General features: G+C 41.8%; 1 protein-coding gene across 1 annotated transcript; it reads left to right on the top strand.

The window, feature by feature from the left end:
• Positions 1 to 456: 456 nt before the first annotated feature.
• On the top strand, positions 457 to 11,962 carry prdx4 (peroxiredoxin 4). Its single transcript, XM_080749756.1, has 7 exons — positions 457 to 781; positions 5,440 to 5,557; positions 5,695 to 5,811; positions 6,245 to 6,367; positions 10,045 to 10,175; positions 11,392 to 11,426; positions 11,816 to 11,962. The coding sequence occupies exons 1-7, from the start codon at positions 553 to 555 to the stop codon at positions 11,873 to 11,875; spliced, it is 813 nt and encodes a 270-aa protein (XP_080605882.1). The 5' UTR covers positions 457 to 552; the 3' UTR covers positions 11,876 to 11,962.
• Positions 11,963 to 14,641: the final 2,679 nt, after the last annotated feature.

The following is a 14,641-nucleotide window of genomic DNA, read 5'->3' as shown; positions in this document are numbered from 1 at the left end:
GGCTTGCAAGATTCCTTTTTTTGTGTGTGTCAGGGAGATTATTTCTTTTTTACCATACGCTCGACGCGTAATTTGGAATTGCACATGCGTTCTGGGCGGAGGCGTTTGATTATTGTCCACGACATTGCAAGCGGCGCGAAGGCCAGCGGACCTTGGTCCTGCTCCGAAGAGCGGGCCAGGGCCGCGCGGCCGGCGGAGCGCCGCGCGAGTTACGAAGCCGTGGTGAATGCAATCGTTATATTTATGCCCAGGCCTGGGCAAGCCCACGATAAACGCACCGCCGTGCGGTCCAAGTGACCAAAAAGGAGCGCTCCCTAGCGCCGGTTCAGCCAATCAAAAGCTTCCATGGGCGGGGTTTGCCCAGAACGCGTGTGCAATTCCAAATCACGCGTCATCGACCCTTGACGTATTTTGAAAGCCACTAACGGAAGTATGATCAGTGCCTGTGTTGTGCTGTCTTGATGCGGGTGGGAGATTCAAGCAAGCCCTGCTACAACAGCTAGCAGCAGTGCTACGTGCTTTCAGTCACACACACCACAGTACAACAGAGGAATGGAAGAACTTCTGCGCTCCGCACACTCAACAACAACAACAACAACAATGAGACAGGTTCTGTGTGTTGTTTACGCCTCTGTGCTGCTCTCAGAGCTCGTCTCCGCAGCAGAAGACAACGGCAAGAAGGAGCAGGCGTGTTATAACTACGCCGGAGGACACGTCTACCCTGGCGAGGCTTTCCGTGTGCCCGTGTCCGACCATTCCCTGCACCTCAGCAAAGCCAAGAGTGAGTTCATACTTCATATACTGGCATTTTGCATTTTTTTTTTATTGTTCTTTGGTTTACAAATTAACCTGGGAAGTGCGTTTCCTCCTCAGTAGCAACGAATGCTACTGCTCCAGGCACTGTGTGAGTGAGTTCAGCATGCATATGCATGCAGAACAACGGAAATGGGAACGGACATGCAAATGTCAAAGAGTTCCATTTCAAATGTTTTTACTTGGTATGTTTGATAGGTTTGTGTTTATTTTCAGAGAGCAGCTTGTGTAAGGATCTTATATCCACCCCCACATAGACGCACATAGAAGCCTAGAGGCCTAACTTTGCAGGGACACGTCATTCAATGAAATTTGGTGAATTCTAGTGGTGACTGGTGAGTGACCCCCTCGGCCCCTCCCCTCCACCCCACACACACCCACCCATCTACCCACCCCTTCCTAATACAGTATCTGGCTTAAAGTCCTGTTCGCAATTTGGTGTTAGGGGAGTTTCTCACCTGAACTGAGTCAGTGGGTCCCTAGACATGAAAAATCACAGAGGTGCTCGTCCGCCATAGTGCCAGGAATGGCGCAATGGCCATATCAAATATGGCTGCCATCGGCTATGATGAAAATCCAACTTTTCTGTTTCTGGGTGTATATGCACATGTAATACCTCTATTTGGACTAATTGTGGTGTGGGGAATTCATTTCTGATATTGTTTTGACCATTTTGGGCGATTTGGACCTCAAAAGGTCATGGTCAAGGTCATTTTGCTATTCAGAAGACCGCGGGCCATAACTTGGCCATTGTTAGGAGTAAAAACAAGTGCAGTAGGTCTAAATCAACTAATGCTGACATGTATAATTAATTTCTGACATTGTTTTGACCATTAAGGATCATCTTGTCTTTGAAATATCAATGTCAATGCCATTTTCTAAAAACGATTTTGTTCATTACTTGCACTTTTATAGTATTTTTTGTAAGTTTGTTACTATTTTATAGTAAGTTTGTTTTGTTTATAACAAAAGACATACTAGTGGGAAATACAACAAGTAAACATCCACATTTAACTTTAAAGGGGGGTTTTAAATGGGTGTTTAAATGAGCAAATAAGACTATTTACGAATAAAAGTGACAAATAAAATCACACAACAAAAGCACACACAAAATTAAATAACAATTTCCCTCAAAGTGCACCATATTGGGATTGTGTGCATCCAAGTTAGTATGATGTGTTTTTACAGGATGTATTCAGCAAGGCAGCCATATCCTTGAGAGTCGAAGTGTTCCTTGCATCCGTCCATGTTCCATTGGTTCTAGTCTTTCCTCAGGTTCCTTGGCTGTTGCAAGCAGGTGGCAAGACATGCACTAGAAAGGTGCCTTGTTGGTCTCAGGCAGCAGTTGTACTTCTCTGCTACCAATGCTGTCTTGTTCTGTCAAGGTCTTTGCCTCTCCAAAGTTTGTTAGATATTGTATTCGGTCAGAAGCCATAGCTGCATGCTTAGTCCCCACCTGGTTGTATCTAATTATGAATGTGTATAATTAATTTTGAGCTATATGAGTCTGCTTTTCGACTGCACTTGTGGTATAAGTTGGTCTGAAGTTAAGAACGCCCACACAGACATGGGAAGTTGTCTTTCCTGCGGACACTATAAAATGACACTTCCGGTGCCTTTGTTTATACAACGCTGATGAAGGCTTGACGCCGAAACGTTCGCTGTTTGTTTGTTAGCTCTGTGGCGTGCCATGCCAACTGATACACTTTAATAAAAGTGCCCTAAATGACTGTTCCGTGAGTGCTGGTATCCTCTTGTTCTTAGTCCCCACCTGGCCCATGCAGTCATCTCCAGTTTCCAAGGCATATGTCCCCTGATCACTGTCTTGGCTAGTGGTGCTCCAAGATGAGAGACTGCTTGATGCTGTAGAAGCATGTGCCGCTGCACACCTAGTGCCATACTGCTACCAGATCTACTTAATCCCCAGTGCTTGGAAGTATCACTACGACAACTCTCTGGGGTCCACTCATAATCCTGGCGACCCATTATTCCCTCCATTAGGTTAGGGTTATGGGTAGGTTTAGTTATAATAGGGCCAGTTGACTCCACATGTACCAGCAGCTTGGTGACAGCCTCCTCAATCTAGTTCAATCTTTGGGATCTCTTCACCTCCAGCCCCTTTTGCAGGGAGCCACTTATCATCATCAGAGATAACAGAGTCGATAGACGCACCCATCCCTCATCAACTTTACAAATTCTGGGTGTCCGAGGAGAACAAACAGCTCTCCAGCTGTGTGTTCTGAATATGGTGTCCTTTCATGCTTGTGGCGATGTAGGTAGAACGGCTGCCTTGGAATCTGAAGGTTCCAGGGTCGATTTATGTCTCCTCCTGCTTATTTGTCGAAGTGTCCTTAAGCAAGACACTGAACCCCTAACTGCTCCCGATGAGCACCTTGCATGGTTTCTTGGTGTGAATGTATGTGTGAATGTGTGTGTTAATGGGTGTGAAATACATTGTACAGCGCTTTGGAGAAGATCGCTATATACTGTAAATGCAGTCCATTTACCATTATCAGCTCTGTTGTCTCTGGTGATGATGTCGCTAGTGGAGAAGAGATCCCAGACATCTTGAATAGGATTGAGGAGGCTGACACCTGGTGCATGTACAGCCTCCATTATAACTAAGCCTATCCCTAACATTCACTAACCTAATGGTCAGAATAATGGGATGTCGGAACTATGAGCGGACCCCAGAGAGTTGTTGTCTCCTTCACATTACTGCTATACTACACCCCATATTTCCAAGCACTGGGGATGAAGGAGATCTGGCAGCAGTATGGCACTGGTGAGACTCACTTGCACTGCATCAAGCAGTCTCATCTTGGAGCACCACTAGCCAAGACAGTGATCAAGGCACATATGCCTTGGAGACAGGAGATGACTGCATGGGCCAGGTGAGGATTAAACATGTAGTTATGGCTTCTGACCGAGTACAATGTCTAACAAACTTTGGAGAGGCAAAGACCTTGACAGAACAAGACACAGTATTGGTAGCAGAGAAGTACAACTGCTGAGACCAACAAGGCACCTTTCTAGCGCATTTCTTGCCACCTGCTTGAACAGCCAAGGAACCTGAGGAAAGACTAGAACCAATGGAACATGGAACAGGGCATGACATAAAGGCTTGTCCTGTTGTCCGGGACAAGTGCCCATACTATGGAGTGGAGGGAGCAAGGGGGGTCATTAGCCGTCCTTTTGTTATTATTTCAATGTATGACATTTTTATCCGGACAAGTGACTTTTGTCTCCGGACAGTGAATGGGGAAATATACTTGTCCAAAGGACAACTGCCTCAAAAAGTCAATGTCAAGCTCTGATGGATGGAAGGAGCACTTTGACTTTAGTACACTCCTGCCATGTCTGAAGCAAGACACTCGACACTGATGGAGTTCTGTGCATCATATTTTGCCATGGAACAATGCCAAATCCATCCTGTAAAAACACCTCATACTAACTTGCATGCACACAATCCCAATATGGTGCACTTTGAGGGAAATTGTTATTTAATTTTATGTGTGATTTTGTTGTGTAATTTTATTTGTCTTATTTGCTCATTTAAACACCCATTTTAAACCCCAATTTAAAGTTAAATGTGGATGCTTACTTGTTGTATTTCTCACTAGTATGTCTTTTGTTATAAACAAAACAAACTTACTATAAAATAGTAACAAACTTACACAAAATACTGTAAAAGTGCAAGTAATGAACAAAATCGTTTTTGAAAAATGGCATTGACATTGATATTTCAAAGACAAGATGATCCTTAATGGTCAAAACAATGTCAGAAATGAATTATACATGTCCACATTAGTTGATTTAGACCTACTGCACCTGTTTTTACTCCTAACAATGGCCAAGTTATGGCCCACGGTCTTCGGAATAGCAAAATGACCTTGACCATGACTTTTTGAGGTCCAAATCACCCAAAATGGTCAAAACAATATCAGAAATGAATTCCCCACACCACAATTGGTCCAAATAGAGGTACTACATGTGCATATACACCCAGAAACAGAAAAGTTGGATTTTCATCATAGCCGATGGCAGCCATATTTGATTTGGCCATTTGCGCCATTCCTGGCACTATGGCGGACGAGCACCTCTGTGATTTTTAATGTCTAGGGACCCACTGACTCAGTTCAGGTGAGAAACTCCCCTAACACCAAATTGCGAACAGGACTTTAAGCCAGATACTGGACTATCCTGACTAGATATGAATATATAACAGATATAAATCATAACAGATAAAATAGATAATATATATAACTGAACCTCAGCTTTATATAAATTGAGTACAACAATACCCCAATTTGAACAAGCCATTATTGATAACATATTATTCATTCAATCAAACCACATGGTAGCAGTGTGATACAGAGACCTTCATTATTGATATGAAGCTAAAGGCCAAGGTTTAATCATGTTAAATTGTGTCATTATTAACGAGTGTCCTGCACCAGACATTATGGGAGAGGTCTAAAATCTCCCTGCACACTTTTGTATTATTGCTGATACTTGGATCAGTATGTGCAAAATAGTAACTCATTGTTATTACAAGTTTAAATGTCAATATGTGATTAAATGCAGCACAAAGTAATAAAACTTTGTTTGTTTTAATACCTGAAGTTTCCAAGCCTGCGCCTCACTGGGAAGGAACAGCTGTCATCGATGGAGAATTCAGGGAGTTGAAACTGACCGACTTCAAAGGCAAATACCTCGTGTTCTTCTTCTACCCCTTGGACTTGTGAGTCAAAGAATTATTAACTTATCGTTTTATTTGGTTGGACTGTCTCCAGGCCACAGGCTATTTTCGGTGTGTTTTGTCATTGAACATACCATATTAACGTTTTCTAACTTTAATGTTCTACGTTTTGTTTGTAGCACATTCGTCTGCCCCACGGAGATCATTGCGTTCAGTGATCGTGTGCAAGAATTCCGTGCCATCAATGCCGAGGTGGTTGCATGTTCTGTTGACTCCCAGTTCACACACCTGGCCTGGTAAGCAATCTGTCTTAATCCATTTAGGCCTGCGATTATTGAATGCTTTAACTATTGAAAAATAGCAGATATACAAGAAAAATAGCAGATTTACAAGAAAATATTTGTAGAGGGGGAAAAAGAGAAGACTAAGTAGTAAGTACAGAGTGAAAGGTCAAGTTTATCAAGTATTGACGGTTCAAGTGGTTAAATATCTGAAAACACAAATTAACATGAATCCAAAATACACTGATGATCGTTGCTGTCCAACCATGAAACTATATGTTATAGCATTTCTGTTATTAGGCTATGAACAACCAAGCATAGTTTCATCTTGAAATTTCATTTGTGCTGTTGCCTTCATGGCGGAGTTTGTGTTGTTTCTCTTACGAAGAGCTTTTAGACGAATGTTACCTTTCATAATGCTGTTCATTAATTGTCTCATTATTTACAGGATCAATACACCCAGAAAGACGGGTGGACTTGGACCAATGAAAATCCCACTATTGTCTGACCTGACTCACCAAATCGCCAAAGACTACGGAGTCTTCCTGGAGGACCAGGGACACACGCTCAGGTACGACATCACATCCTGTTGTCCAGTTAACTGTTATACTACCAAACATTATATTCAAGAACAAATCTGCCAGTGTAAAATAAAAAGATCTTGGCAGATTTGAGTCTGGCCCCGCTCGGTTGTGATTGGATTTAGCTGCCCCCGAAGTTGGTGGGGGCACCAATCAGGGCCCGGTATGAAAATATGGGGCAGATTTATCACAATTCTTTCTTTCTTTTTAGCCGCCACTTGAAAATCCAAGTTCCACACAGAGATTCCAGACTAATATCTACACAGTGATATTAGTCTGGCTATGCCAGGCTACATAATTCCAAACCCTTTTGTATTTTTCCAGTGCTGCTACATAGTAAAATCTTGTGTTAATTGTGAGTGTTAATTTAACTTTTGAGAGTGTGCAAATTAGGGCTGGGAGGTAAATCGATTTGTTTATGGTATATCGATATTTATATATTGATTTGGTCCATGAATACAATAAAGTACAATATTAATTTCACTTTTCATAATTTCATTTTCTGTCTAGAAGTCGTATACTATATACTTCACATTACTGCTTACAATTTCCAGTTTTCTTGACGTTCCAAAAACCATTTAATTCATTTTTAGTGTGCTACTGTAAGCACATTATAGTCAATTTGCACTGTATGCTGTATAACATGTAATAACACTGGAATTGTGCGATCGGATCTATTATTATGTATATATACATATTTTATATACATAATAATAGATCAGATTTTAAAAAAAAATGAAATATATTTTTGCTTTAATCTATGCCTAGTGTGTGAAGTGAACACCACATGGCTGTTTTCAGCTGTAGACTCTTTAAATATTAACATTACAGCTGAACGGGCTAGTCTGAAATTCTCTGAATGTAGATCTTCCTGTAGACTGATACCTGACAGTTTGTCGTCAACCTGTGCTTAATCGCAGCGTGCAAGTTAAACATGCGGACTCTAAATACTTTTCAAAATGATTCATTAGATGTTGAGTAGTGCATGTAGTAAGCTTGTGTTGTTAGCAACAGTGGTTGCTGGCTATCAGGGGTGTGTTTGTGACAGTTAATGAGAGGAGCCAGGGGATATGTTCAAGCGCAGCAGTGTTTGAGAATGCACAAATCTAAATATACCGTTGTTTTCAAACATTTAACCTGTGACTAGTTTGTTTCTGCTTTAGTTTATCTGCTGTGTACTTTTTTAAGATGAAGTGGAAACCCCTTCTCTTTTGACTGTTTTCATAGGTTTGTGGCTTTGACTTTGTGGACAATACTGAGAAAAACATGGATTCTCAGTTGCCACGACTGATTTTAGTCATTTGGATTCCATAGAAGCCAGCGTGTCTTCTATGGAAGCATGTTGCGCAGTGACATAGTCTATCGGTTGTATGATGGATAAATATGGTGTGTCACCATTCAGCCTAAAAACACAGCTAATATTTTTAGATCTGTAAGGATCCCTTTGATTACATTTGTACTTACAAAAGGATACATTAACACTAAGGAGCTTTTCCGGGGCAAAGGACTCATGGATGCAAATATCTGACAACACTCCAAATGTAGCATCTTTCACTGCACCAAGTGGCAGGAGTTACGAGTTAGTAATATGTAAACTTAGCAAAAACTGCACTGTGCCTAAAGCATTGTGGGGGGTATTTCTTTGTCTCACCAAGTTACCTATTTAACTAGACTTCAACAGCTAGAATCTGTATTGCAGCCACAACAAGTTTAACAACTTTGAATCCTAGCATCCCTACTCTGTGTCTCCCATTTGTCAAAGTGAGCTTGTAGTGAGAGGCTATTTTCTCAGATGATATTTAGTGTAGAGTGAAAAGGGGACAGGGCCTAATATAGATGTAGGTTCATGTCAGGTCAGGTCTCCTGTTAAGATGTGAGGTAACAGGCCCAATTACAAGGGTGTTTTATTGAATTGTCATGGCGGTTCATTGTTGCGACCATTAGGTCGCAGATTAGTTTGTGAACAGCTTGTCCGTATCTCTGTCTATAACGCCTGACACTGGTTCTATGGGTTTGTCGCTCTGACATCATGCTCTGATGTCACCGTCTCTGATGTCACTGTGATGTCAGCGGAACCACTTTGAACAGAATGGGTTTGCCGCTCTGACATCCCTTTTATGCCCATATATGGAGTTCCCTGATGTCATCAATATTAAGCCCATATCTAACAGGACTTCATATGGGAATGCCCATATATGGAGGCCACATCGGCCACATACCACACTAACAGAATCCATATATGGCCAAGACAGATGGCCAAGACAGACCATATCTGTGTGGCTGGTTCTATAGACAGGGATCTCCATGTATGGGCATAAATGTCATAGACATCATAGGACTTTCACATAACGCATAGGACTTTCACATAACGAATAACTGAGTAAGCATGTTTGGACTCTCACAGCATATCTCCATATAGAGTACATGGATCTCCATATATGGGTACCAGGGGTCTCCATATATGGGTAACTGGTCCGATATACATCACTGGCCAGGTGGCCAAGAACTGGCGCGACCTCGCCCTTTCGCATGTTGCCCTGAGGTGTCTTACTAGTTAAAGCTATACTGTGTAAGTTGCTCAACTGGTGGTCTGTAGCAGTATAGCAAACCGCGGTCGCGTTTGCTTTTTTCGTCCGTTTTTCGCTCGCGGACCGGGCCGTCAGACCTCCGCCTCGCCTCGCCGAGACGCTTTCAATGAGGTCTCCCGTGTCCTTCTACGAGCAGCGGTTGGGGAGTTACATGCTAGACTCCTCCAGTGTAAACACTGCAGTGTACTTCCTGAAGGCGTGTTTCCTAAACCCACCAGAGAGCCCGGCAGTGTATGTTCTGCGCTGTGATTGGCCGGCAGTGTATAACCCTCGCTGTGATTGGCCGGTAGTTTTTTCCGCGAAAACCGGTCCCGGGCAGGGATCATAGAAAACATATAAAGAGAAGGCTTTAGAAGCTGAAAATAACGGAGTGGGGGTTCTAAAACTTTAGCGATTTAACAGCTAGGACCATTTTAAGATTTGTTTTATAAAAAAAGTTACATGGTATAACTTTAAATAAAATATAAAAGTGTCCTGTAAATCGATCTAGGCTGGGCTTCCTTATCTTTGGAAGTATAACACTTTAATTAAGATATTTCAATCAATCAAATGGCCGCTAAGGGAATCCGCTAAGTATAGGGTTTTAGTGGTTAAGGCATTGTGTGCGTGAACATGAGTAAAGTGGGCTACAACACTGCAGGGGAATGTACTGTAGCATCATCATATGAAGTAACAAGAGGATATCAAGAAGGGTTTATTTAATTGTCTCTTAATCATACAGGTACAAGCACTGAAATATGAGACATGTTCCACAGAGACTGCACAATGCAATAATAATGTATTATACTGGCTGTAATGAAGTGGAGAAAAAAAAGTACAGGTATAGAGCGGCTGGCAGGCATATGATATGATCGTATTGCAGGTATTAAGATCTTTAGCAGCAATGGGGAATGTGCAATATACGTCAAAATCACTTTGGTCTGTACATTGCGCAAGTAACATTTTGAGCAGCTGCACATGATTCTTAAAAGACTGAATGCATTATTTCGTGATTTCTTTTTGATCATGTCCTCATTCACTCTGACAGCCTCAGGGGACAAAAAATATATATATATGTCCCTCATCTCTCTCTCTCTCAGGGGACTGTTCATCATCGATAACAAAGGCACCCTGAGGCAGATCACCATGAACGACCTCCCTGTCGGCCGCTCTGTAGACGAGACTCTGCGGCTGGTGCAGGCCTTCCAGTATACCGACAAGCACGGAGAAGGTACCTCAATCTAATAGAACCATGGCATGAATCAGGGATGCAAATGTTGTTTTTTTGCATTACATGTTATGTAGGAGTTACAGTATATGCGGAACCACTTTTTGGCAGTGGGTCTCTGGGTGACAGAGGAATCTCCTCTCCTCCTAAGGTATTTTCTTTCTTTATTGATCGCCTTCTAAAACCTAAACCTAAGGTTTCTGAAAACCTTCAAATTCCTATTGAAGAAATTTCAAATGATGTCGATATATGTATAGCAAATACTAATGAGGTGGCAACAGGTCTAAATTAGTGAAAAGGGACATGAAAGAGGGAGCGAGAGACACAGCAAAGGTCGTCGGAAATGGTACTCGAACCCTCAACGCGCTTTCAGGCTACTTTAGAGCCTAGGTGGCCTGACCGCTACGCCAGTGGTCCGTGCTGCAGTGGGATCTCCTTAAAGGGCCACTTCACCCTCTGGGACAACCAGATCTTATTTTATTGTTGTTTGGGACACGATCAACACAATCCTGAGTTATTTTTTGTGTTCAATCTGTGTTTTTAGATATTTTAGTATTTCAGCATGACTAGTGATGCATTTTGCATCATCAGTGATGCATTTTGCATCATATGATGCAAAACGAATCACTAGTACATGCTGAAATACTAATATATCTCAAAAAACAGATTGAACACAAAAAATAACTTGTGTTGATCGTGTCCCAAACGAGAGGTGAAGTGGCCCTTTAATGATTCCTACAGTGCATTTCTGTCACAGTGACGATATTATGAGTGAACTGTACTGAGCAAAACATTATACACACAGCTGTCTGGACCTCACGTTACATCACTGGGTTAGCTGGTCGTTATACACCCGACACACCCTACATACATTCACCCTGCACACACATTATGAGAGCAGTGTCCCAAGTCACCCGAGGACACTCTGTTGGCTGACTTATGTTATTTGATGTTGTTCACCATGCCATTTCAGCCTGCATTTCAGCCCCAGAAATAATGTCTCTAGTCACAACTTTGGATTCACCATGTGGCTGCTGGCTGTAGATTCAAATGTTCTCAAGTTGCATTATGCATTCGTTACATTTATTTGTACATGTTATGCCATTACAATGACACGCTGTAAAATAATGGGTGATTTCAGAGCACCCCATTTCACATAGTGTATTATGCTTTCTCTGTTACTGATTAGAATTGTTTTGTTTTTTGTTGTGTTTTTTAGTTTGTCCAGCCAACTGGAAACCTGGAAGTGACACAGTGAGTATCAATCATAGAGTTATAATATATCTATAGAATGGACGGCTTAGCGCCCACGTATTCATTTAAATGAAAGTTGCTCACCATCACATGAAACACTCAGAAGTACGCTCTTCTTCTGGGATTGGCTCCAATGTTGGAGCTAATAGCGCAGGTGCACTAGAGTTTCAGACCATAGAAGCATGCACAATAGTGTCCTAAATGCAGAATACTTGCAACACCAGATGTCTATGGCTTCAAATTCAATAATCCTCTGCGGTTCTGGGTACTTGGTATCAATAGGATATATTGTTATATTTCTGTGAATGATTGATTGAATGAATGTATTTTCTTTAATGTCAGCAGCATTTTTGTTGCATACTAATAATACATCATTATTTATTCCACAGATAATTCCAGACCCTTCAGGCAAACTGAAGTATTTTGACAAACTGAACAAGGAACTCTGAATTGACCCATCCTTCTTTGTTTTACGAATCTGTGAAAGCCAGCACTTAAACAAAACAACACATTCAAATAAAAACAGTTTTCGTAAATTGTTGTCTGTCTCCTTATAGGACTACACCAACTAAAGCTGCCTTTGTATGGCTAACACACTGTGACTGACTTTGGGATTGCTATTTTGTAAAAAGTAACTAAATGCTAAACTTCGTTGAAAGAGCATTGTATATGGGGGTGCCTGCTGGCCTACTGGTCCAGGCGCATACCACTTAGGCATTGCCACATAGGCATGGATGCCTGGCGGCGTCGCCGGTTCGATTCCCAATCCAGACGACCTTTGCCGCGGGGTCCGCTCAATATCCCGAAGGGACGCTGTTCCGACTAGGGGACTGCCCAATAGGTCGAACTCCTGTTGGGTCGAACAGCGTCGGCAGGTTAGATAATCACCCGCGAGCGTCGGCAGGTTAGATAATCACCCTTGTCACGGTTACTGAGGTTAGGTTTAGGGTTAGGGTTAGAGTTTGGTGGTCGACCTAATGACATGTTACTTTCCGACTAGCGTCGCCAGGTTAGTTACGGTCACGGTTACTGAGGTTAAGTTTAGGGTTAGAGTTGGGGTTAGTTTTAGTGTCGGAATACCGGCCCGTCGGCACACTGATGCGGACCCCTTTGCAGCGTGTCACTCCCCATCTCTCCCCCCATTTCCTGTCAGTGTACTGTCCTATCAATAAAGGATTAAAAGCCCCAAACAAATCTTAAAAGAGAGCATTGTATGGCCTGTTAATGTTATATACATGTACATTATTATTAGGGCTGGGATGCGATTAAAATTTTTAATCTAATTAATTACAGGCTCTGTGATTAATTAATCGCAATTAATCGCACATCGATATTTGACCTGAGAAGCATTTTTTTCAAGTAAAACACATTTTGTTGTACGAGTGAATCAACAAGTGAGTTTTTTAAATCTAAATTTCACATCCACTGGGCCAAGCAAAGCGCTCTGATCGGCTATTCTTCCTTTGCGTTTGTTGTCTCTTCTTGGTTGGTACATCGCTATGATCAGTATGCCCGAAACTGAAGGTTCTGTGGTGCAAAAACTAAGTGCGATTAAAATGAGTTAATTTTATTAATCGCGTTAATTTTCTGTAATTAATTAATCGCAATTAATCAGTTAAAGTCCCAGCCTTAATTATTATGTATATAGGCTATATAGAGGAGTCAAATTGTAGACCTAATTGGTAATCTGGGTTGAACGTGATCTGTGGAGGTGTTGTAATTGTGGGCATCCTTGACGTTTAGGAAGTACATACAGACTCTGGTAATGAGCATCAGCAGGTGCCAGGCGGCTACCACGTGTCACTGTAGGTGACAGCACAGTGTTGGCTTGGATATGTAATGTACTTGGTGAACCCTCGCAACCTGGAGGGTTTACCAGGCTATCATGTACTTAAGTCTGAGACAAAAACAGTGACTTGGATGGTGTAGGTAAAAAATATATATATTTGACCATATGCCGTAGCAACTTTTTGCCACATTACACTTACAGTACTGGAAAACCACTTTAAGCCTGGTTTCCTCATGTTGGGCATGTTTATAAGTGGAATGTTTCCAAACAATTTTTTTTTTAAAGATTGTATCTTAAAATAGCTAAATGCTCAGTCTTGTGTGAGCTTGTGGATCTGCAACTTTCACTACTTGTGAAATGTCTTAAAAGGTTGTTACGCAAGTCGTTTCCTTCCTGCCACCCTGAGGTTGTAGGTTTTTCTGCAGTGATCACATTTCCTACAAATCTCAGCCAGTGATTTATTTATTTTTACAATTGATTTTGGGCTTTTATGCCATTATTGATAGGACTGACAGGAAACGGGGAGGGAGATGGGGAGTGACACGCAACAAAGTTCGTATAGCGAACGGGACTCGAACCTGTGACAAGCTGTCAGTTATTAGAGCCTATGTGGTATGCAACTGGACCGCTATAGGCCAGCGGGTGCCCCAGCCAGTATCGGTGTCTGTGTTGTTATTAATATCGATCCATGTGTTTCTTGATGATGGATGGAGTACATATTTTGAGTGCTCACTGTTCTGCATGGTTGAGTATTTTGTTAAGACTTCATAAGTGAGGTCAGGTCTATAATGTGTTTATAAAGTACTTTTAACTAAGGCATTATAACCAGGGTTGCCAACACAACTGAATTTGGCAGGAGTCTCCTGAATTTTGACCCCATCTCCTGCAATGCTCCTGAATTTTCATTTCTCCTGAATTTCTCCTGGATTGGGGGATTTCCGTGGCTTTGCGTGGCAACACGTGTAATTTCTCCTGGATTTGGTATCACAACTCCAAAAATTCACCAGAACATAGGAAATTACTACTATGTTCAAAAGTTACTGCGGGAGGACTCCCAGACCCCATGCTTAATGGGTGAGGGTATAGTCACTTACAGTAAGTGGTGAATATTAGTACAGATGGGTTTTACATTGCTTCAGTTATCAAATCAAATTCTGTACACCTACTTTTTGTGTTTTATTTGCTCAAATTGTACCCATCATTTTCCAATGCGAGTAAAACAATCCTAATAAAATGATCAAAATAATACATTCACCAGAACAGAGGAGAGAATACATCTACTCTGTTTAAAAGGTTTCGTGGGAGGACTTCCAGACCCTCGCTTGGGGAGTTCCACGGCCCCCCACAAACTACCCCAAAAAAATCTCCTGAATTCTGACTGTCCAATGTTGGCAACCCTGATTGATTATAACACTTGTTATAAATG

Source organism: Nannobrachium achirus (assembly GCF_963921795.1).
Source record: "Nannobrachium achirus genome assembly, chromosome: 19".
Taxonomy (NCBI): domain Eukaryota; kingdom Metazoa; phylum Chordata; class Actinopteri; order Myctophiformes; family Myctophidae; genus Nannobrachium; species Nannobrachium achirus.
Note: the sequence above shows the minus strand (reverse complement) of the source record. Positions and strands in the feature narration are given on the sequence as shown.

What these genes read in the sequence shown, in the direction of transcription:
- prdx4 (XM_080749756.1), top strand. Translation starts at nt 553, where the DNA reads ATGGAAGAACTTCTGCGCTCCGCACACTCAACAACAACAACAACAACA. An exon ending in CAGTTCACACACCTGGCCTG is followed by an intron (nt 5,812 to 6,244) that starts GTAAGCAATCTG and finishes CATTATTTACAG; the next exon opens with GATCAATACACCCAGAAAGA. An exon ending in GGAAACCTGGAAGTGACACA is followed by an intron (nt 11,427 to 11,815) that starts GTGAGTATCAAT and finishes TTTATTCCACAG; the next exon opens with ATAATTCCAGACCCTTCAGG.